The 24067-nt window shown below is 41.1% G+C and overlaps 1 protein-coding gene across 1 annotated transcript in view; it reads left to right on the forward strand.

Moving 5' to 3' along the window:
- The window catches only part of C6H8orf74 (chromosome 6 C8orf74 homolog), a 758068-nt gene that overhangs the window by 699435 nt on the left and 34566 nt on the right, over positions 1–24067 (forward strand). Inside the window, exon 3 of the mRNA XM_085609527.1 lies at positions 4945–5348. Coding sequence (XP_085465653.1) covers positions 4945–5348 — 404 coding nt within the window. The remainder of the gene's footprint in view (positions 1–4944; positions 5349–24067) is intronic.

Here is a 24067-nt window from a genome sequence, read left to right on the forward strand (position 1 = left end):
TGTCTATTAATAAATTTTTCCACAAGTTTAGCTGGAAGCGGGAGTCTAGCTATAGGGCGAAAGCTGTTAGGGGCATTAATAGGGAGATGAGGTTTTTTTAATAAAGGAAGGACAGACGCTATTTTCCAGTGCTTGGGGAAGGATCCAGTTTCAAACATCAGATTAAATAGACTGGAAAGCTGCAGAGCAATTGGTCCAGCAGCTAATTTGGCCGTCGCGATGGGGCACGGATCAAATGGTGAGCCCGACTTGGTTTCCATCAAGATCTTTTGCGTATCCAATGCGGACACTGGCCAAAATTTGATCAGCGTTGGATGGGAGGCCTGAGCTGGCCCCGAGCCCTCCCAGCCGATAATCGAGTTGCTGATGCTTCTCTTATTAAAAGCCGTAAAAATGGTCTCCACTTTAGACATGAAAAACTCGGCTAGTTCATCACACAGCTGTTGGGTGGGTTGAACAGGATGTGGCTTAGGGGCAGCCAACTTAGCCACTGTCTTGAATAACTCTTTAGTTGAGTTACTAGAATCCTGAATCTGAGCTGCAAAGTATGACTGCTTGGCCATGAGAATAGCCTGTTTATAAGTTTGGAGAGAGCTTTTATATGCTTTTCTGTCACATTCGTTATAGTTACTCCTCCATCTACGTTCTTGCTGCTTACAAATAAGCTTTTGAGATCTAATCTCTTGAGAATACCAGGGCGCAGAGGGATGTGCTCTCTTAGGCCGCAGAATTTTTGTGGGGGCAACGATATCACATGCCTGCTGCAGCCAGCTGGTATAATTATCACATGCTATATCCACATCACCAGATGTGCTGACTACATTTGAAGTCAGTAATTTAATTAGCGAATCTCCCTCCACCTTGTTCCATGCTCTAATTTTTTCCTATCTTTGTGTCCTGTAGTTTGCTTACCAGAATCGTTTAGTCAAAATTTCAAATAGAACCGCGGAATGATCTGACTAGGCCAGGGGAAGAAGATTTTTTAAATTTATATTACATTTGTTGGAAAAGATACCATCCAAAGTGTGTCCTCCCCTATGCGTGGGGCCCACTACCAGCTGCCTAAGCTCCAGAGGCAGCATCAATTCCTCCAAGGCCCTGGTATCAGCATCATCCGTACGTTCTAAGTGAAAATTAAAATCACCTAAGACTGTAATGTAAAGATGTGGCATTAGGAAAACTTGATAGGCCTTTTAGAAGGCCACTGTGAGTCCGTCTGTCCCCGGCTCTTTCCCAGCCTGCATTTCCTTAAATGCAGTACGTATTTCAATGGGTTGCAAGGGCGCCATCATGTGCTCTCTGTGCTCTGTGGCGAGCCATGGAATCATTATGCACTCTAGACATACCATGATAGCAGTGGCATCAGGAGAGATACGTGATCGATATAGATCAGTATAATATCTACAGAACCGTTCAGCGATGTGTTTCGTGCCATGTAGTGGGTTCCCAACCTCGTCGTGAATTTCCATGATCACAACGGTCTCTTGTTTGGCCCACATTTGTGCTGCCAATGTGGCCCCTGGTCTTTTTCCCTCCCATATGACCTAGCGATGGCGTATTTCTCCAAGTGTTAAACTTCAATGTTGGCTGTGTCATGATAGTCCTCTATCTTAGTTAATATCACCCAGTATCTGGTTATCGGCCGTGTTTGCTCTCCAGCTCTCCTATTTCCCTTTCTAGGTGTAATAGCCTTTTTCTCATCAATTTAAGAACTCTTGCGTGTTTTGAGATGGTAATGCCTCTAATGTGTACCTGAAGAGTTTTCCATACTGTGGTGAAACTGTCTACTGGGACCACATTATTGTCAAAGAATTCATCAATGGATTGTGCTATTTCATTCTTGAAGACCTCATCTAATAGGGAATACGGGGGGAATCGCCAGGTGAAAGGGGCGGCCCTCCGAGAATGAGGCACCAATTCCAACATCACTGGCGAATGGTCTCAGTGAGTCCTGGAGAGCGGCCCACATCAATTGACTCTGGTGACCAGGCTTCTAGAGATCAACCAGAAGTCTACACGAGTGAGGACATTGTGCAATGTCCTGTATTGCGTGTAACCTGTACCCTCATGCGACCTGCGTCTCCAAATATCTACCAAACCTGTTCTCTCTGCAATCTATAGCAGCGCACTTGCAGCCACAGAGGGTTGGCGAAGTGGTCTCCTTAACGGTCCTTAGTGGGATTCAGTACACAATTGAAATCCCCTCCCCATATCCGTGGGAGATCTCCTCACTGTAGCAATCACGTGCTGAGTGTGTGATAGAACTGTGGGTCATCGTAAATGGAACCATATATTCCCACCAACAGTACTGCCAGATCTTCTCTATCACATTGGGCTACTACTAACCTACGTCCCCTCCTGAAGCCGAATCCCCGACCTATAGCCCTGCCATATAAATACGCCCCGGGCATGGGTGGTGAGCCTGTGGCACAGTAATGTCCCTGTAGTCTACGTTGTGTCAGCGTTCGACTGTGTGGGGCTATATGTGTTTCTTTTAAGATTGCTACATCAACCTTGTGCCTTTTGAGGTATGCAGTCACCATACGTATCTTCCTATGGTCCTATGGTCGTTAAGCCCTCTCACATTCCATGTGAGGAGCTTGATCAACGGACGAGTCTGTTGATCTTCAGACATCTGCCCTACGTCCCCTACCCCACTGCTTTAGGATTGTAACTACAATTGTACCTTGCAATGTATCTGGTATCACTTTTTTCCAACACTTTTTTACAACATCAATAAAAAAAGAACAGTTCTAAGAAATATCCCACCGGGCTATGAGTAACCCCAATTTGCACAGCATTGTCGTCCCCCTCCTTAAATCTCCCCATTCGCCCTCTCAAACAAAAATACCAACAACAGGAATCAACCCCTGGTGGTGCACACATGGGGGTGGATGTTGCCGGCTCTGGGAGCCCGTTGCGGTCCCAATCATCCTCAGATGGAGTTAAACAGTAAATGCACCCGTTTTGTAAAGAAAGAAATGACGTCATCAGCCCCACAACATGGCACTATCCCTCCTACCCACAGGCCAGTCACAGAATATGAATAAAGGGACGCCCTATTATTCTATCATGTTACATTTGGAACAGTCTTACTGTCATTATAATCTAAGGCCACTGGAGAGGGGGGTCCCCTCACCACTTTCTCGATAGCATTACGCCTCACATCCAACCACATGTTGAACGCAAGGTAAGATGTTACAAGTGTCATGATCTGCGGAGGGTAAGTGTCAGCACCAACAGTGTCCATATCAGTCCCCATTGCCCATCTCCGGATTCCCTTTCACTGTTCCTCTGCATCCTGCTTATCTCATTCAATGGAGGTGTTTTGGGGAGACCCGCATCAATTTCCGGTTGACTCGTGGCTTTTGATGAATTATAGCACTTGTTTCCGGTCTGTGAAAAAGTGTGCCTTTCCTTCCCACATCACTTGCAGCTTAGCAGGGTATAGTATGCTATATTCTAGCTGAAGTTCTCGTAGTTTCCTCTTTGCTGGAGTGAAAAGCTGTCTGACTTCTTGGACGTGCTGTGTGAAGTTGGGGTAAGTTGACAGCTTGGTACCCTCATGACGCAGTGTCTTCAGTTTACGCGCTTTGCGCAATGCCGCACCACGATCCCTATGATTCAGGAGTCTCGCTATTATGGGATGAGGATTAGCACTGGGGATCGGTCTTGGTGCCAGGGATAGATGTGTTTGTTCGATGACAAAGATGTCCGAAAACGTATCTCTGCTCAGGAGGGTAATCAGGAGGCGTTCCACGTATTGTTCCATGTTGTCTTTATTTGTTGATTCAGCAACGCCCACTATTCTGATGTTATTCCTTTGGGACCTGTCTTCCAAGTTCTCTGCTCTTGCCTGTAGGGTATGTAGCAGTTTGTCCATATTCTTGTGTGCTGCCACCTCCACTGTGAGCACATCTTCTGTGTCAGACACTCTCCTTTCCACTATATCAAATTGCTTAGTGTGCTTGTCCAGCCTCTCTGACATTCTGGCCATCCTGTATGGAAGGGCATCGATCTTTCCATCGATTTTCGTCAAACTGCGTTGCATTGCTGCGAGTCCCAGTGTAGACAGAACTATTTCCGGTGATATAAATGGATGTTCATGCAGCCGGATCCACCTATCCGTCGAGTTATGTCCAAGGTCGCTTGGCATATTTTCGAGCATTATGTTTGTTGCCGGTAGCGTGGTCTGTCGTACTTGTGCACTGCCAGCAGTTTGCACTAGCCTGCACATGGTTTTCAAGCTCTTAGTGTGCTCCAACTTGGCCTCTATTAATTATAAGTAGAGTCCGGGCCAAGCATTGCGCTGTTTTCAGGGCCAGAGTGTCATCCATTACATTCAGTAACGCCTTATGTGGTAAAGACTCGATCTAGCCGCAGCTTCCTTATGATCCATCCATCCTTCCGGCTCTGCGGATGGATTTCCGAGTTAAAAGTTTGTTTCCCCTTTAAAGCCCCAAGCTTAACTCACCAATGGTCAATGTTCTTCGTGGCTCTGCGCTTCTGGCATGAAAAGTCGTGAAAAGAAACTGACGTCAGCACACTGGGGTGATGCCTATATAGGCATCACTTCTGATGACGATGTGCGGAGCCTAATGACTGCACCTACTGGCACGCAGGGGTACTCCTCACCAAACATTCCAGATTCAGTCTGACACCTGGGGAATATTCTATGGTAAGGAATCTGTGGCTAGTCCCTACCAGAAAGGGTGTTACCAGAGGTAAGTAACTTGTTCTTTAGAACCTGCCTTGAAATATGTCTATCGAAATTTCCCATCTGAAACACTGTGTTGAACAGGAGAACCTGTTCTTGCAGACAGCAACAAGTTTACTCATTATGTTACCATGCTTCTGTGTTGGTTTGCAGTCGTCCTGAACATCATAGTTTTAAAATATTTCCACTAAATGAGAAAATTTCATTTTTTATTTATTTATTTTTAGGTATATCTGTTTCTGAAGTCATATTTTGTTTAAAGGACAAATTTCAGGGATCAGAATCTGAACTGACTGCAAATCATCGGCTCATTTTACTCAACTACTTCATAACTCTATTCATTAGACACTATCATCTATACCAGTTTGTACTGTCTCAAGACCAAGATGTTGACCAAACAGTTATAAAACTGGAAATACAGCCACCTCCACAACCCCCTGCACTTATTGAAGGCATAGATAAAGATATGTGGCTTTATCAACAAGAAATAGCCAGACTTACTTCATCTGAGGCCGAAAAACGTTCAAATATACTGTTCCTTAGACAAATTCGACAGTTGGAAGCAGAGGAGAAACTTCAAAAGCTATATGAAGATCTAAAAACGCAAGATATACCATCTTTAGACAAACAGGTAAAGTATGCTTTGAGAAAACTTTGCACATAACTATCTGCAATTGAAACCGAACAATCATGATAAGGTAATAATAGCATGCGACTTCTTGTTGACTATCTAAACTACAGGCTTCTGCACACTCCCATGAGAGAGTTGCCTAAAATTGGATCTACATTTAATCGTACTGTCTCTTTTGAGCATGCCTTTTAACTTTTTCCCTTCGCAACTAAAATATGTTTAGGTTACAGTCGGCAAAATTTGGAGACTTGATGAATAGCTCTAAATAATAACTGGGTTCTGCTAGTGTGTTCAGAGAGTATTCTGAACAGTCATATGGGGGTCTAGGAGTATGGTTGCCAATGCCATCTGTGGTACCTTACTAAATGCATTCTGTGACTATTTACTGTATAAATAGAGGTTCTTTTTCAACATAGGGTTGTTCTTGGCTTTGTTATTGTGTTTATTACTAAAGGCTATTTAAGAATTCTGGTTTGAGGACCTGCAACCGACATTTTGACATCACGCCTATGTCTTTGTGATGCGTTAATAAAAGACTTGCTAATTTTAGTGGGTGTAGACTGCCCCATCATCGTATTCGGTAGTTTTGTATAGAGAAAATACCCTTTGTAGAATACCACATCCTAATAGCAACATTCTATTGCATTATTATCAGGCAGTAACACACAATCCCAAATTTAGGCAGCAGCCGGACATCTAACAACGCAGGAGGCGCCCCTGTAACATAGCAACAGTCTACAAGAATATGCCCGACAAGAAGCTAGGATTTCCAGTACATATGAAAGAACAGTGACAACAGGATAAGAATCAAAATGGAAAGGACACAACCAGAAATACGACAGACGAACAGCTGTGTTGAATGTCCTTTGTCTGGAAGGTCTATCGAGAGAAGGAAATGATATTTTATAGAGAAACAGTTTAAGTCGAGTGAGTTTACCTTTAATCATATGAAAGAGAAAATCTAAGAAGATAGAACATTTATTATAAAAGCTACGTTAAAGGCGCATGGAATGGTTTTTCCAGAACCTATGTGAAAGTGATTCCAATGTGTGGCTCAATAAATCCGAAGTTAATATTAATGAAGAGCTGAAATCTAATTTCATTTAGTAAGCGGTGTAAGATAATTCACATGCAAGATTTCGTACCATCATACATTTTGACAAACTAATGGACTGGTTTTATCAAAGAAATGGAATATTGCTAAACACGTCAACGTTAAGGGCACATTTATAAAAACGTAGATATACTTGTGTTTATTTACGAAATTATGCCTAAACTATCTTTTTTGAACATGAATGGCAAAATCGTTGTTCTTATAGAGTCATTGATTTCCTCACAAGTAGAACACAACTTAATATATCAGAGTTGGCGTCCCACTGTCCGAGACAGTCCAACAATGGCAGGTAGTTTGTCAATTTAGCAGCCATCTTCACAATTCTGCACCCACACACAATCCAATCCTATTGAATAAGAAGCTGAGCTCCCATGTGGAGCAAAGGTTACTGCTGCCTGTGTGTCAAAGTGGACATGAGAAGCGAGAAATGCTACAAAGCCATTAAAAAACCTGCTGGACGTCGAACGAAGACGCATCCCATGTATCTTTGTCAAATATATTAAAATCAGTAAAGAGAAAGAGCATATTTGAAACAAAAGTTTGCAGGCACAGTGATACAGCTCCACAGAGTGCCCCGTCATTAGAAGAGTCCTGCTCTTTCACGTGAAATGTATTTTTGTGTACCTTGTGTAGCATCTTTTAAAGAATAAATCTGTAGCAACATTATCATGAGGCATATATTTCTGCTACTGTTTTGGCCAAACAAAACATATACATAATCATTACTTATTCATGTGCTTGTTAAGACAAAGTTACAGAACAGAGCGCGGGTTTGAATTATGTCAATTGTATATTCACAAGTGTGTCTAGAGAAAAGTTTGATATTTTAACACATTATTCATGGGATGCTTTAGCATTTAAAGGTTAAACCACACTTATCAGGTGGTGGTAGACCTGCCAGCCCAAGGTTGGTTTTCCGACAATTTTGTTGCCTTACTCCTTCATTTTTGCTACTTTTGGTTGTGTTGGCTTTAGGACTCTGTGCACTTTACCACCGCTAACCAGTGCTACAGTGCGTGTGCTCATGCCCCAAAACATGGTAATTTAATTTACCTGTAAGCCTCTAGTTAAGTGGTATTACATGCATCCTAGTCCTGTATAATAAATGCTACTAGTGGGCCTGCCGCACTGATAGGATTACCCACTTAAGTAGCCTTTTTCAACATATCTCAGGTCTGTCATTGCACTCTGTGGTGACAGTTTTAAACTGCAATTTCAACCTGATGGGATAAACCTCTTGCCAGGCCTGAACCTCCCTTTCTGACGCATAAAAGTCATCCCTGGGGAAGGCCCTAAACAGCCCAGAGGGCAGAGTGAAGTGTATTAAAAAAGTTGGACATGTACTTTTAAGTTTTACATGTCCCAGTAGTGAAAAACTCTTAAATGTATTTTTTACTACTGCCAGGCCTGGCTCTCCCATGGGATAACATTGGGTTAACTTATTCTAATAAGTGATCTTTTTCAATTGGAATGTCGTGGTTTGATATCTAAAGAACTGCAATTTAAAACCCTCTTTAATTTTAAAGTCAGATTTTAAGTCCCAGTTCTGAAAATGCCAGTTTTTGAAAGTTGCCATTTTCTTGTCCCAACCATTTGGTGCCTGTAGCCTGTATCCTGGGTCCCATGACTGGGTGTAGCTAGCAGTTGGTATTTGTGTATTGCTTCCAGAAAAGAAACAAAGGGGGAATAGGTTTTGACAGGATAGGCCATCTTTAATTTGATGAGGGGGAGGAACTGTCACCTACCACACTTGCACGTCATAAAGGCTCTGCCCAGCACACTCACAAAGGGATTTGGCAGCTTTCTTTTGTGGCCCCAGACAAGCTGGGGCTAGAGCAGAGAGGTAGGAAATTACAAAAACCTCTGATGGTGGGAACCAGCAGAACCTGTCTCCTACTTCAAAGTGGGCACCAGGTATAAATAATAGACTCTTAGACCCAAATCTTCAGTACACCTCTGGACATGTGGAAGGTTCAGAAGGACGTCTGTGCTGCTCTGCATGAAGGACTGCTACCCTGTTGCCCTGCTGCCTGTATGAGAAGAACTGGACCTGCACCTTGAACCCAGAACCACCAGAGTGACTCCAAGGGCTAGGTGGCTTGCCTCCTGATCACAGCAACAGGGACAGTAACAAGATTCCAACCAGCTTGAACCCAGCATCTGGACTCTGCCTGATATCAGCCATGACCCTAACTGGTGCCACCCCAATCCCGGATCCTTGGAAGTGGGCCTGAAGGGGCTCTGCCACCCTAGCTGTGGTCCTGTGAGAAGAACCGACACAGCGCGACACATTTTTCCTTGCAGCCACTTCAGAACTATATCTGTGCGATGCATCTGCAATGCATGACCTTGCATCGCAGCCCATAGCTTCCTCGAAACTGCTGTTGTGCTGTTATGTGCCCGGGTTAGGCCCATGTAACGGAGCTGCTCATTTCTTACATTGTCCTCTTTTTCAAAATACCATTTCTGCTGTGACCTTTTGCACATATTTGCGTGCATGACAATGTTGGATTCGTTTTTCTGAAACTACTTCTGTTTACACATCTGGCTTTGCATAACATTATAACAATGCCTCGAACACCAAGTACAAGACCTTTACGCATGGATGTACAAATGTCGTTCTGTCTTCGCGGGCAACAGGGCTATCTACATTTACTCCAGTATTGGAGCTTTCAGAGATTCACATGCCTGAATCATTCCTCGTTGTCGAGACGGGAGTCTCCGGTATATAAAAAAGCAATGCTTAGTTGGATAGCAAACTGAAAAGAGGCCTAGACCCATTTCCCTTTTGCAACCCATAACCTTTGTTATGTAAAAGAGACCAAACTTGTCCCTGAACCAATCAGAGCTCCTCATCCTCTAGAACCCTCCTGAGAGAACCTTCTGCCCCTCAGATTTTTCTACCGCACGTTGTGCTAGGGAGTCTCCTTTGAGCTCTGCTCAAATTCAGTTTTTTCAACTTCTTTGAAGAACTTTGTTCTTAGAAATTCTACTAGATTCTGTACTACTCTGGATTGTCTTCAAATACATTCTTTAGAGAATGTCTGGAAAGGAGAAGAAAGGTTTATTTCGGGCCTGTGCAACTTGTTCTAAGAAGAGGCTCTACACCGATGACCCTCATTCTGACTGCATCTACTGTCTATACCTGGATCACCAGGCCAAAGGCTGTAAGGTATGTCGCACTTTCTCAAGTAAAATTCTGAAAGATCGTGAAGGGCGCCTCTTGATATGGCTACAGAAGCTAAAGGTCAGAAAGGAGGTTATCTCCGGTGACAGTGAGGAAGAGTCCTCCTCAACATCTAGGAGATCTCAAAAGAGAAGAAAATCTCCTCAAACTCATTCCTCAGGGAAACGTCCTGAGAAGGCCCTAAAAAAGACCACTCATGGGTCTTCTGGGCGCAGTCCTTCAAAATCTCCTAAATCTGTGGAAAAGGAGAGTAAGGGACATGCTTCTGGAGAAAAACAATCGAAAAAGACGAGCTCTGAACCGTTAAAGTCACCTCCTCAGGTCAAGGAACCCTTCAGGAAGCTGTCTTCGATGCCTCCTGAGGTAAAATCTAAGAAACAGGCATCGTCGACGAAGAAACCATCGTCGACGAAGATTGAGGTAAAGCTCATATCAAAGACACCATCATTGACTATTACAGCCTCTTCGTCGGCGATGTCATCGTCGACGGCGGCATCGGCGACGACACCGACGACGACAGTGTAGATGGCGGGATCGTCGACGACGGTGACGACGACGGGGTCGTCGACAACGGTGATGACGACGGGAACATCGACGACGACGACTATGTCGTCGACGATGGATAGCTCTTTACGCCTGGTGTCGACGAGGATGTGGACGGCGATCTCGTCGACGGGCTCGTCGACGAGGGTAATTCCAGATAAACCGCAAATCGTTAGGAAGAGGAGAATTACACCAGAAGTCACCTCCCCAAGCAAGATCACTCCTCTGGTGCCATCACACCTGCTAGAGGAGCAGGATTCAGAGGAGGAGGAGTACGACGGACCCTTTGGATACACCAGTAGTCCCTCACAATTGCATGTGAAGTGTCAGGATGATGACTATGAGGAGGGATATGAGGAGTACCAATATCCTCCGCAACAACATTATCGCCAAGGGTACAAAGAAGAGATGGTGGGTATGCCATCATCAATGATGATGGATCTGCAGTTTATGCTATCATACTATAAAAGGAGATTTCCGCCGACACCAGCTTCTCAGGAAACCACGGTCTCGCATCCACGATCCATCCCTGCTACTCCAGTTAGAAGCAGGGAACCACTACAAGAAGTTACGCCTACAACTCCTCTAACAATACACCACCAGGATCCTGTCACCACGGACGATGATGACCAGGAAGAGGGAGATATAGCAGACCACAACAAAGAATGGGATGGTTACCAGATTCCATCTCCGGCATCTCCCACACCAGAACCTGTGGATTCTCCGCCGGTGGATATCGGCGGATTCCATAATCTGATGGAAAGAGCTGCGAAGAGATTCCAGCTTCCTATGGCTACAACACAAACGGAATGCTTCCTATACGATTTTAAGGAACCATACCACAAGTCAGTCCAGTCTATCCCAATTGTGAGCCATGTGTGGTAAGAAGGTTTTAAAGCGATGAAGACACCGGCGACAGTTACACCTGTGCTTGCTAGATTGGAGAAAAAATATAAAGCTCCTTTGGATGCACCAGCGTATTTACTGGGCCATCCAAAACCTGATTCTGTGATTTCGCAAGCGGTGCAACAAAAATCTAAGAATCTCTCTGCGCCTATATCAGCACCTCCTGACAGAGAGGGGAGACGATTAGACAATGCAGGTAAGAGATTCTCATCCATGTCTGCTCTCCTAGTTAAAGCAGCAAATGCCCTTGTCATTCGGGCAGATACGATAGGCAGATGTGGTGCGATATGGCACCTTACATGGACCTCATCCCAGGGGACAAAAGAGAGGAGGCGAAAAAGATCCTTCAGGAAGGAGAAAGGGCTTCGGCTGAAGTAATTGACTGTGCGATAGATATCACGACCATAGCCTTCTGGTCGCTTGGAGAAGCAGCGGTGCTACGGCATCAGAGGTGGTTAAGGGCGACTGCCTTTAGGCCAGAGGTGCAAAATAAGATTCTAGATCTCCCTTTCCACAGAGAAGATTTGTTTGGAAAACAAGTGGATGATGCACTTCAAGGTATCAAAAAAGATACTGCAAAAGCCCTAGGTTCGCTACAATACCGTAAAGTGCCCTTTCGGGGTGCCAGAGGGAGAGGCTAATCACCCTATAGAGGGGGTTACAAACAGGGGAGATACCCCTCTTATTCCTCATCATCACAACCATACCGTCGCAATATGGTCAAAAACAAAGGGGGGAACTATACAATGTCTGCTCCTAGAGGACGAGGGGGTCGTCGAGGAAAGGACAATCGCAGAAGACAATGACAACCTCCTGGATTCGGCTACATGTATTACTTCCACTCCACAAGTTCCCCTGGGTGGAAGAGTTGCTTCACATCTGCATCATTGGCAGAAAATAACGAACGACAGATGGGTCCTCAATATAATACAATTCGGACTCACTTTAGAATTTCTTCAATTCCTTCCTTGCACACCACCGACAAGTCAAGAGATCAAAAATCTATCTCAGATGCGTTGGGAGATACAGACAATGCTCCGAAAGGGAGCAATAGAACCGATGTCGATCTCCCAAAAAGGAAAAGGGTTTTACTCCCGTTTCTTCCTAGTCCGGAAGAATGCTCTCCAATGGCGTCCTATTCTAGACCTGAGGTAGCTGAATACTTATCTCAAGAAGCAGTCTTTCCGGATGGTGACCCTTCAAGACATTCTGCTGCTCTTAAACCCAGGGGATCATATGACCACACTAGACTTAAAGGATGCATATTTTCACATCTCCATTCATCCTTCCCACAGATGGTATCTTCGGTTTGCTGTAGCAGTTGACCATTACCAGTTCAAAGTACTACAGTTTGGCCTCAAATCAGCCCCAAGAGTTTTTACAAAGTGTCTGGCTCCAATGGCAGCTTTTCTCAGAAAGCTAAGACACCGGGTGTTTCCATACCTGGACGACCAGTTGATAAAAGCACCATCAGAAACTTCACCCTAAGTGTCAACTACGGCATGCATACAATTATTTGCCGAACTGGGACTGGTTTTGAATATAGAGAAATCATCCCTTCAACCTTCAAGGAAGATCACGTTCCTGGGAGCGATTCTGGACAACTCTGTAAACAAGGCATTTACCTCCACAGAGAGGCAACTGGGTCTCATGACGCTTGCCAAGAATTTCACAAGAAAAAAGTGTCTTTCACTACGCATGTACAAGTCACTACTAGGGACAATGTCCTCTTGCATACCTCTGATTCCTTTATGCCGACTAAAGATACGTCCATTACGGGAGGAACTGGACCGGCAATGGCACCAGGCAGAGGGATCCTTCGACAAGGTGAAGATCACGCCGGCTATGGGGCAAGCACTAACATGGTGGACCCACAAAAGGAACAATTTGGTGGGTCTTTCCTTCCTGGCAGAACCAGCTCCATTGGTAATTACCACCGATGCATCCCTGGAAGGATGGGGGACGTTCCTTCAGGATCTACAGGTCAGCGGTCGGTGGGGATTGCAGGAACAGCAGCTCCACATCAACTTGCTGGAGCTCAAAGCGATAGGCTTGGCATTGCTGGCTTTCCTACCAATAATTCAGGGAGCATCTGTTCTGATAAGAACAGACAACACAACTGCAATACACTATATGAACAAGCCGGGAGGTACAAGATCACTCTCCCTGTCGCAGGAAGCACAAAAGATATGGAAGTGGGCTGTTCAACACGAGGTTTCTCTAAAAGCAGAACATCTTCCAGGAGATCAGAATGTCAAAGCGGACACTCTCAGCAGACTGAAGAACACATGCCACGAGTGGGAAATCAACCAGGAGATTTTATAAAGCATCTTCTTCAAATGGGGAGTTCCGACAGTGGATCTGTTTGCGACAGGTAAGAACAAAAAATGCCGGTTCTTCGCAAGTTGGCATCACCAAAGGGGATCTTGGGGGAATGCATTTTTGATGGCATGGTCAGGCGTCTTTGCCTATGCCTTTCCTCCGAGTCCCCTCCTGCCACGTGTTCTCACAAAGATAAAGAAAGAACCGTGCAAAGTGATATTGATATCTCCGTGGTGGCCCAGGCAACACTGGTTCACAAAGTTGCTCCTGCTGTCGGAGGATCATCCGATTCGTCTGCAACAAATACCATCCCTCTTGACAATGTCCCGGGGACAAGTGCTTCATCCAGACCCGAAATCGCTACGCTTAGCGGCCTCGCTCCTGAACACTGTGAATTTCAACACCTAGATATTTCATTAGAATGCAGAGATATACTAGCAAATGCCAGTGCGGAAAGTACAAACAAGACATATAGGATGAAATGGAAGAGATTCTGTTTGTGGTACCAAGAACGTAATATTCATCCTCTAAGCTGAGCGGCTCATGAAATTATTCCATATATTTTAATGTTAGCAAAGTCTGGTTTAGCCCATGCTTCTATTAAAGTGCATCTTGCTGCGATTTCTCGATATAGAAGAACTTCCTCGGGTCCATCACTGTGGTCTGAAAGGATTATCAAACAGTTCATGAAAGGATTGTTTCGGACTTTTCATCCCATAAGACCTTCTCCACCTCTCTGGCAGTTGAACATTGTTCTGTCTCAACTGATGAAGCAGCCCTTCTAACCAATTCACAGGGCGGATCTAAAGTTCTTATCCTGGATGGTAACTCTTCTAATAGCTCTCACTTCAGCCAGAAGAGTTGGGGAAATACAGGTTCTCATGATACAAGAACCATTTTTGCAGTTCAAAGAGGACAGGATTGTTCCCAGGAATAATCCAAAATCCATTCGAAAGTGCCTACAGACTTTCATCTGAATGAACCGCTGATCCTTAAGAGGTTTTTCCCTCATCCGTGAACAGCAGCGGCGAGAGCTCTTCATTCATTCGATGTTCAACGTTGTCCAAAGTTTTACTTGCAGCAAATAAGGCCTTTCCGCAGGTCTTCCCAACTGTTTGTGGCTTATAGTGCCCCCAGGAAGGGGTTCCCTTTGTCAAAGAGGGGAATTGCCCAATGGATTTCAACTGCAATACAGTTTTGTCATCAGGCGGCAGGCAAGCCGTTGAATGCACGGGTCCGTGCTCATTCTACAAGAGCAGTGTCCACCTCCACTGCTTTATTTGCGGGAGTACCTATCCAAGATATCTGCAGGGCTTCTACTTGAAAGAGTACGCATACTTTCACCAGACATTACTGCCTCGATGCACCTGCAGAGAAAGATGTAGCAGTAGGACAAGCAGTACTGAGGAACCTTCTCCAGTGACGGTGAGCCCTCTTTACCATCCCTCCTTCCTTTTATTGGTTACATATGCACATTTTATTGTTGTATATTGTATTATATGCAATTTGGAAAGTGTTTTCTGTGTGTATTGGTATATGAAGACCGCTTTGATCGAGCTACATATGTTTCCTTGTTCCAGGTCTTTGGTAACAAAAAATGTGCTATGTTTTACTGCTCGCTATTCTGATTCAGGCATGTGAATCTATGAAAGCTCCAATACTGGAGTAAGAAAACAAGTTACTTACCTGTTACTGTAGTTCTTCAGTATTGGAAGCTTTCATAGATTCACATGCAACCCACCCTCCTCCCCTGAGAGGCTCACCTTGGATTTAGCACAAAAGGTGTCTAGGGCACAAGTGTACGAAAATCTGAGGAGCAGAAGGTTCTCTCACGAGGGTTCCAGAGGGTGAGGAGCTCCGATTGATTCAGGGACAAGTTTGGTCTCTTTTACATAACGAAGGTTATGGGTTGCAAAAGGGAAATGGGCCTAGGCCTCTTTTCAGTTTGATATCCAACTAAGCATTGCTTTTTTATATACCGGAGGCTCCCGTCTCGACGACGGGGAAAGATTCAGGCATGGCAATCTGTGAAAGCTTCCAATACTGGAGAACTACAGTTACAGGTAAATAACTTGTTTTTATCCATAACATTGCTAAGTATCGCAAGGGTGCTATTTATTATAAATAATCAGGGTCTCATAGGATTAGCAGAGGAGGCACTTTAACTGACACCGAGGGTCACTGCATGCTGAGACTTCACCACGCAGCGGTCTGACATCTCCATGAGGGGTCTTCAGGACGTGAACAAGACATGCTCCTACATTCTCTCCCGCCAGGTAATGGGGTTGGATCGTCCCTTGGGGGGATTTTTGGCTTCACACCTACATAGACTCTAGGTACATGCAGAGTAGGGTTTACACAGTAGGAGTACGCCAGATTACTGCCTTGTATTATATGCATGCATATATACACTGTCTTAGCACCATGATAGAACAATATCTGCTATTTATTCTTTTGGTGCTTGTAATCACTTTCACTTTCATCTTCTTCTGTCTACTGATTATCACAGTACATGTATTTTATACAAGAATAACTTTGGTTCAATAAATATATTGAAAACGTCCCACTATGTATTCTCTGTATAGTTCTCTGAGAACAAAAGAGCACGATTGACTGAGCAAAAGTTTCTGATCTGTTACCACAATCCCTGAGGGGTCAGGGTTGTTATGTTCACTGGTTGCGCTCCCTTGTTGGGTTATGGGGGCTTATGGTGGCACTGAGAGCTAGCTGGTCTCTAGGCCAACATATCCTGTGGGGGTGCTCGGAATTAGTCTGGGCACCCTAGCTGCCAAGGTTTCAGATTGCTATGTGTGACATTTTCATAATTTCAGTGCTAATATGAGTGACATTTGATCGAGTATGAGTGACACTTTCTCGCGAGCAAAATGAAGCAATGAAGACAGGGAAACATATAAATATCACAAATTACAACCATTTGCACAACGGGAAACTCTATTATTTTAAGGAGTTTAATGTACAGTATGTGAGGTCACTTCCTTATGAACTCCAGCAATAAAACAAGTAAACATAGACATATGTCTTTATCAGCTACAATAGACACTGACATTGTGGAATAATTGTTCCTAAGAGAGCTGAAAAGTTAAATACAGGCACGGTATTCCAGTGCTTTATTGTCCAACTCAATGGTGCTCACAGTAATATTAACTGCAGAGAAGGATGAAACGGACAGCCTGCCCTGATGGACTGCGCCAAAGACAGCCAAAACCTGATCTGCAAAATCATGTGAAAACATTAGGATGTGACAGTGATGCCCCGACTGACTGACAACGTGCTCTGTGCGTCGCCCACCCCAACTTTGTAGTTTACATCAAGTCTGTGTAGGCTGACGGTTCAAAGTTCCCCAATAGGCGGCGGGTCAGCCTTAACGAGATCGTGCAATCTGACACAACAACATTAAAATGTAATCGACATTATTAGCATTATTTGTATATAATAAAATAACAAAAAGTTGTGAAAAGTACTTGAAGTGAAGTGGCAGTCTGGGTGCGGTGGGTAGACTACTGTTCCAGTTTTTCAATCATCTTCAGAGCCAGCCAGCTGCAGCAGTGTGGTCTGGCGCATTCTCGACGGACTCAAATCAGCAGCTCTGCTAAGTCAAGCAGCTGGCCGCTAGTGGCCTCTAAGGCAATTATCTGCCTCGGTCAGGGCAGCCAAACTGCACCCAGCTGTGTTCTCTACTTCAGTCACAGTGACTGCAACTTAAGGCCCCCACAGTGTGGGAGGTCCAGCCAGGCTGCAGGTGAGATCTGCACAGTCTCAGTGCTGGTGAAGCACCTCCGAGCACAGAGCACCATGATTGCTGCAGCTGGTGCCACCCAGCGAATAGGCAGTAAGCAGCCATGGTGGTGCCAGCCAGTCTGCCGGATAGGACTTGACCTCTTCTTCTTACATCATTCCCCGTGCTCTGGTAGGCAGCAGGATGTGAAGTCACGTCCTTCCCGCCCCAGCAACGCCGCAGTGACACACAACATGACTGGGGCAGGCCTTGTCTGGGTGTCAATAGCAGCTATTGGATATACTACCGTCGGGCAGGCCGTGACCTCAGGATGTGTGGTGACTCAGCGGTGCTGCGGAAATCAAATACAAAAGAATATATTGTAGCACTCTGAGCCTGCAGCTGATTCCCGGAGTGCCCCAAGCCTGTGGGAGCAGCCCCGCAGGCCACACACAATCAGTTTCAGCGTGCATCGCTTGTGTTGTGATAGCTGAAACTATGCATTAATATGCGTGACAATGCATATCAGTGCGGTGATGCGGAGCACCACACTGAAATGCGTTAGTCTAACGCCTGATGCGTGGCACTTGGTAGGACTGGGGCACCTCACCCAAAATGTATTTTGTCCAACAAACATGCAGAACTACATAACAGTGGGAACTTTACAACAGTGCAATTCATCCTCGATGTAGGTCTTCGCATTGCAAGCCCCTTGTCAACGGCATCCTTGACTACAACACAGGCCTTCGCATCGCAGCCCCACAGCTCCCTCGGAGTCACTGCTGCGTGACACATCCTCAATGCAGGACTTTGCATCACAAGCCCCTCTTCGACGGCCACCTAGCCAACAATGCAGGACTCTGCAATCACAGCACCGTAGCCTCCTTTGAACCAACACTGCACAATGCATCCTCAATGCGATATCTTGCAACGCTGTGCAAAGCAGGATTTAAAGTACTTTGTTATTTTCCAAATTGGCATGGGATTTTTCTTGTGTTGAGTTTTTACTTTATTACTATTTGAAGTACTGCATATATACTTTACAGATTGCCTCTAAGTCAAGCCTGACTGCTTTTATTCCAAGCTTCCATGTAAATCTTAAAAGTAGAGTTAATTCGGAGGCCAAACATACTTGTGTGAGCAAACTGATTCGCTGCTGTTGGGAACGATTTTGCACAACATTGACTTTTATATACAGCTTGCACAATTTGGAGTTGTAAACTGCTCCCCGTAAAGTAGAATACAAATACGAATACAAAACCAACAGTTGATGGACAGAATGCACAACAATGTCATACATTCACCCCAGTACAGAGGTCTGTGCCTAAATCCATCGTTTTTTTGCTCACTATGCCTTTCCAGTTTGAACCCAGCCATATGCAAATCAGTCTTGACCCTGTGCCTCATGGGAACGGTTCCATGATGGAATATCGTTAACATAAATATCGTCAGAAATAAATATCGTCACTAAAATATCGCTTACATTAATATCGTCATCCTATACTTAAACAAGAATTCACACAAATATTGATTTTTTTTTATCGACAACCCTAATATCGTTCACACTAATATCTACAACATAAATATCGACTACTACATTATCGACTTTATTTTAAATATCATTACCTTAGACATTTATATCGACTACACTAACATCGACGACCTATCTGCTTATAGAAATATACAAAAAAATATTGTCTTTTTATTACCAACTCGATATGCACGATTCTTTTATTTTACTCACTTGTTTTTACTATTTTACTTTACAAAACTATTCACACATATAATTATTTAGTTTTCCTAATACTTATTGATATAAAAATATATAATATATGTTAAAAAAAATTACATTTACTGATACTATCATACACTCCGATGGCCTAAATGTGAAACACATTTCATTATTTTCTACATATAAACTATTTACATATAAAACAAAAAAGCACATATAAAACTTTTTACAATGTACTTTAACAAACAAATAGTGATGCAACAAACTCTTACGAAAATAACGTTTTTCTAATTCGAAATTACGTTCTCGACCAATGATTTTGAAATTTCACTAATTGAACCAATCAAAACCTACCATTAATTAACTCACTAATATAAAAACAATTACACACTTAACGTAATTTACCATTTTTGGCACAAACGTGGAGAAAAACGGTTACCTTGCTGAGAGAAGAGAATACAAACCTACGACTACAACTACAAAACGTCATACTACACTTCAAGTAAGTAAAATCCCATTGCTTGTTTCATTCGAACTTAGCAAAAAGTAGATAAACTCCCTAATTTAAAAACTGTTCTTCTTTAGAGTGAAAACAAAACATGTTGAACTTATCAACAACGACCAAAAAATTAGATGTAAAAACATTTATAAACTACCTTATCCATGTCTACTTAGATAGCTGATAAAAATTATTTAAACTTGCTAAGTAAATGTACTATTTACTTCATATGTTAACAACTACTATCATCCAAATACTATAAGTAACACAATGATTATTTTTTCCACAGACTCTACAAAATTATTTACCTATCTACAACTACACTACCAACATCTTCTACTACATCAAGTAAGTATAGTCACTGTATGTATAACAATTCTGAAAGTAAAATCAAACACCTATAACACTAAATCATGTCTTTCAATTATTCTTTAACACTACTACAGAACTTAAAAATAAGAAAATTCAGAAAGAGAAATAAGAATAAAAGAATTACCAGTGAAGCCACATAGTAAGTATATGTTCACGCTTTTTCCTGCTCTTATACACATCTCTGTAAATCGTCTTCAATGTTCTTAAAAATACATATATATATTTTCCACAGATCTACCTTAGACATGGCAACTGGAGCTACTTTCATTACTTCGCAAAAAGGGAAACTAATGCTGAACTACATGGGTTACACCTACACCCAAGAAAGAGTAAAAGCGAATAAGACCCATTGGAAATGTAGCAAATATTACTCAAGTGCATGCTATGGTAGAGCAACAACTGTTGATAACAATGTGGTAAATGTACGCGAGCATAACCACCCACCAAATGTAACAGAAGTGGAAGTTAGAGAAGCACTGGAAACATTGAAAGATTCTAGTAAAGGATCACAAGAAACAAGCACTAGTATTTTGAAAAATGTTTTAAGCAAAGTGCCAGAACATGTGACAGGACAGCTACCTTCTATTCCCAACTTAAAAAGATTAATTTAAAAAACTAAACGTGCTTCAGATCCAACTCCACCAACGCCAGAAAGTTTTAAGGATATAAAAATATATCCTGAATATACCATTACACATAATGAGGATAAATTCCTAATGTATGACAACCAGAGTCATGACAAACGAGTTTTACTTTTTGCTACTAATAGTAATTTACAAAAACTTAAATCATGTGAAACATGGATGATGGACGGGACTTTTAAAGTTTGTCCCAAACCTTTCTATCAACTTTACACCATCCATGGGGAATACCAAGATACAAATATCCCTCTAATTTATACTCTGCTGCCAAACAAAACAAATACTACCTATGTTGAACTTTTAACAAAGATCAAAGAATTAACAGATAATTACTATACTCAAAGAATTATAATTGACTTTGAAATAGCCATGATTCAAGCTATCCTTAAGATATATCCCCATACCTCAATACAAGGTTGTTATTATCACTACAACCAAAGTATATGGAGGCACTTACAAAAATCTACCTTAAGCATTGAATATTGTACAAACAGTCACTTTGCTTATCAAATAAAAAAGTTGATTGCATTGGCATATGTACCAACAACAGAAGTAGCTAACTACTACAATTTATTAATTGACAGCCCTTTCTACCGCACCAATGAGAAAATACTAACTCCCTTCTTGGACTATTTTGAAGATACCTGGGTTGGAAGATTACATCGTTCAGGCCACCGTAGACAACCTAAATTTCAAATTCCATGGTGGAATGTGTATGCTAGTACAATAGCACAGAAAGCTAAAACTAACAACGCAGTTGAAGGATGGCATAATGCCTTCCAAGCCACTTTAGGAAGAAGTCAACCAACACTTCACAAACTAATCCAAAGCATTAAAAAAGAACAAAGCTACCAAGAACTCAGAATAGAGCAATCCCTTTCTAAAATTGGCCCTAAACTAAGTAAACAAACATTAAATATGTACGAATATCTCCAGCAAAAAACTAGACTGTACCCAAGTATAGAAGGTCTAGCATACTTAGACCTAATAGCTAAATCCATCCTTTAAATATAAATTTACCATGTTTAGTAATAATTTACTTTTTATTCTTAAAAAACAAATGAATATTGTAAAATATACATTAATATGTTCAATAGAATTATATATTAATTGTTTATTGTATATTAAAAAATGTTTTTCATTGTTAAATATTTTTCTCAGATGTTAAAAAATGTAAATTTATGTTATGTACATATCGTGATAAAATCAATGTCATAAAAAATATGTAATATATTAAATTTTTATAAAAAATATAAAAATGTAATATACTAATGTATGCATAATTGAAACTGTATTTATGTACAAAACTGCAATATAATTTGTTAACAAAAATTATATTAAATGTTTTATAAAATGTTCAAAATCTTTGCAGTAACAATTTAAACTATGAATAAAAAAAAGATCTAAAAATTGTTATTTCTTAATTTAGAAACTTGTCATATGTATGTAAAAATGTTATAAAAATGTTTTTAATTTATATTGTTGAAATGAATATTACAACATGACATATATTATTCTTATTAAAAATAGTAAATAGATAATGCTGGATAATAAACCATAATAATTAACTATTCTAACTCCAATCCTACGTAAGTCAGGGTAAATGGTGGATAGTAAACCATTATAATTAACTATTCTAACTCCAAACAAAACATAAGTCAATGAAAGTGCTGGATTGTAAACCATAATAATTTACTAATCTAACTCCAATCCAACATAAGCCAGGGAAAGTGCTGGATTGTAAACCATAATAATTTACTATTCTAACTCCAATCCAACATAAGTCAGGGAAAATGCTGGATAGTAAACCATAATAAATTACTATTCTAACTCCAAACATAACATAACTCAGGGAAAGTGCTGGATAGTAAACCATAATAAATTACTATTCTAACTCCAATCCAACATAAGTCAGGGAAAGTGCTGGATAGTAAACCATAATAAATTACTATTCTAACTCCAAACATAACATAAGTCAGGGAGAGTGCTGGATAGTAAACCATAATAAATTACTATTCTAACTCCAATCCAACATAAGTCAGGGAAAGTGCTGGATTGTAAACCATAATAATTTACTATTCTAACTCCAATCCAACATAAATCAGGGAAAGTGCTGGATTGTAAACCATAATAATTTACTATTCAAAGTCCAATCCAACATAAGTCAGGGAAAGTGCTGGATAGTAAACCATAATAAATTACTATTCTAACTCCAAACATAACATAAGTCAGGGAAAGTGCTGGATAGTAAACCATAATAAATTACTATTCTAACTCCAAACATAACATAACTCAGGGAAAGTGCTGGATAGTAAACCATAATAAATTACTATTCAAACTCCAATCCAACATAAGTCAGAGAGAGTGCTGGATAGTAAACCATAATAAATTACTATTCAAACTCCAATCCAACATAAGTCAGGGAAAGTGCTGGATAGTAAACCATAATAAATTACTATTCTAACTCCAAACATAACATAAGTCAGAGAGAGTGCTGGATAGTAAACCATAATAAATTACTATTCTAACTCCAAACATAACACAAGTCAGGGAGAGTGCTGGATAGTAAACCATAATAAATTACTATTCTAACTCCAATCCAACATAAGTCAGGGAAAGTGCTGGATAGTAAACCATAAAAAATTACTATTCTAACTCCAAACATAACATAAGTCAGGGAGAGTGCTGGATAGTAAACCATAATAAATTACTATTCTAACTCCAAACATAACATAAGTCAGGGAGAGTGCTGCATAGTAAACCATAATAAATTACTATTCTAATTCCAATCCAACATAAGTCAGGGAAAGTGCTGGATAGTAAACCATAACAAATTACTATTCTAACTCCAATCCAACATAAGTCAGGAAATGTGCAGGTTAGTAAACAATATAAATTTTTCTATCTAAATTATTTTTTATACCCTATTACCCTATAATACCAAAATAACGCTTCTTCAATATTATTTTAATATTTTTTATTAATATTAAAAAATAAATTTCATGTAAAATTTAAAATTTCGAAGTTAAATTTTGATTTCATGATAAATTTCTAATTTATTAATATTTTCTACACTTTTAAAACACGATATTTTTAAATTACTACCCACCCTAATCCCCTATAATACCAAAAATCCGCTCCTAAAATTTTTTTGGGGAAGTTTAAAATTTAATTACAAATTTAATTTGGTGAACAATTCGAAATTTCTAATTAAAATTTCGATTTCTTAATTATTTTCTAATATTTTTATATTTTAGAAATTTTGTAGAAACCAAATTTTAAATTACTACCCACCCTTATCCCCTATAATACCAATAACCCGCTCCTAAAATTTTTTGGGGGAATTTTAAAATTTAATTACAAATTTAATTTCGTGAAAAAATCGAAATTTCTAATTAAAATTTCGATTTCTTAATTATTTTCTAATATTTTTATATTTTAGAAATTTTGTAAAAACCAAATTTTAAATTACTACCCACCCTTATCCCCTATAATACCAATAACCCGCTACTAAAATTTTAACAATTCTTTTGTAGAAAATATTTTTTAACACATATTATTACTAGTAGGAGTTTTGTAAGTTTTTTAAAAACATAATACATATTTTTTTATAAATTTTATAACAACTTATATTTTTCTGTCGATATTATATGAAACGACATTTTGA

Source organism: Triturus cristatus, chromosome 6, assembly GCF_964204655.1.
Source record: "Triturus cristatus chromosome 6, aTriCri1.1, whole genome shotgun sequence".
Lineage (NCBI taxonomy): Eukaryota > Metazoa > Chordata > Amphibia > Caudata > Salamandridae > Triturus > Triturus cristatus.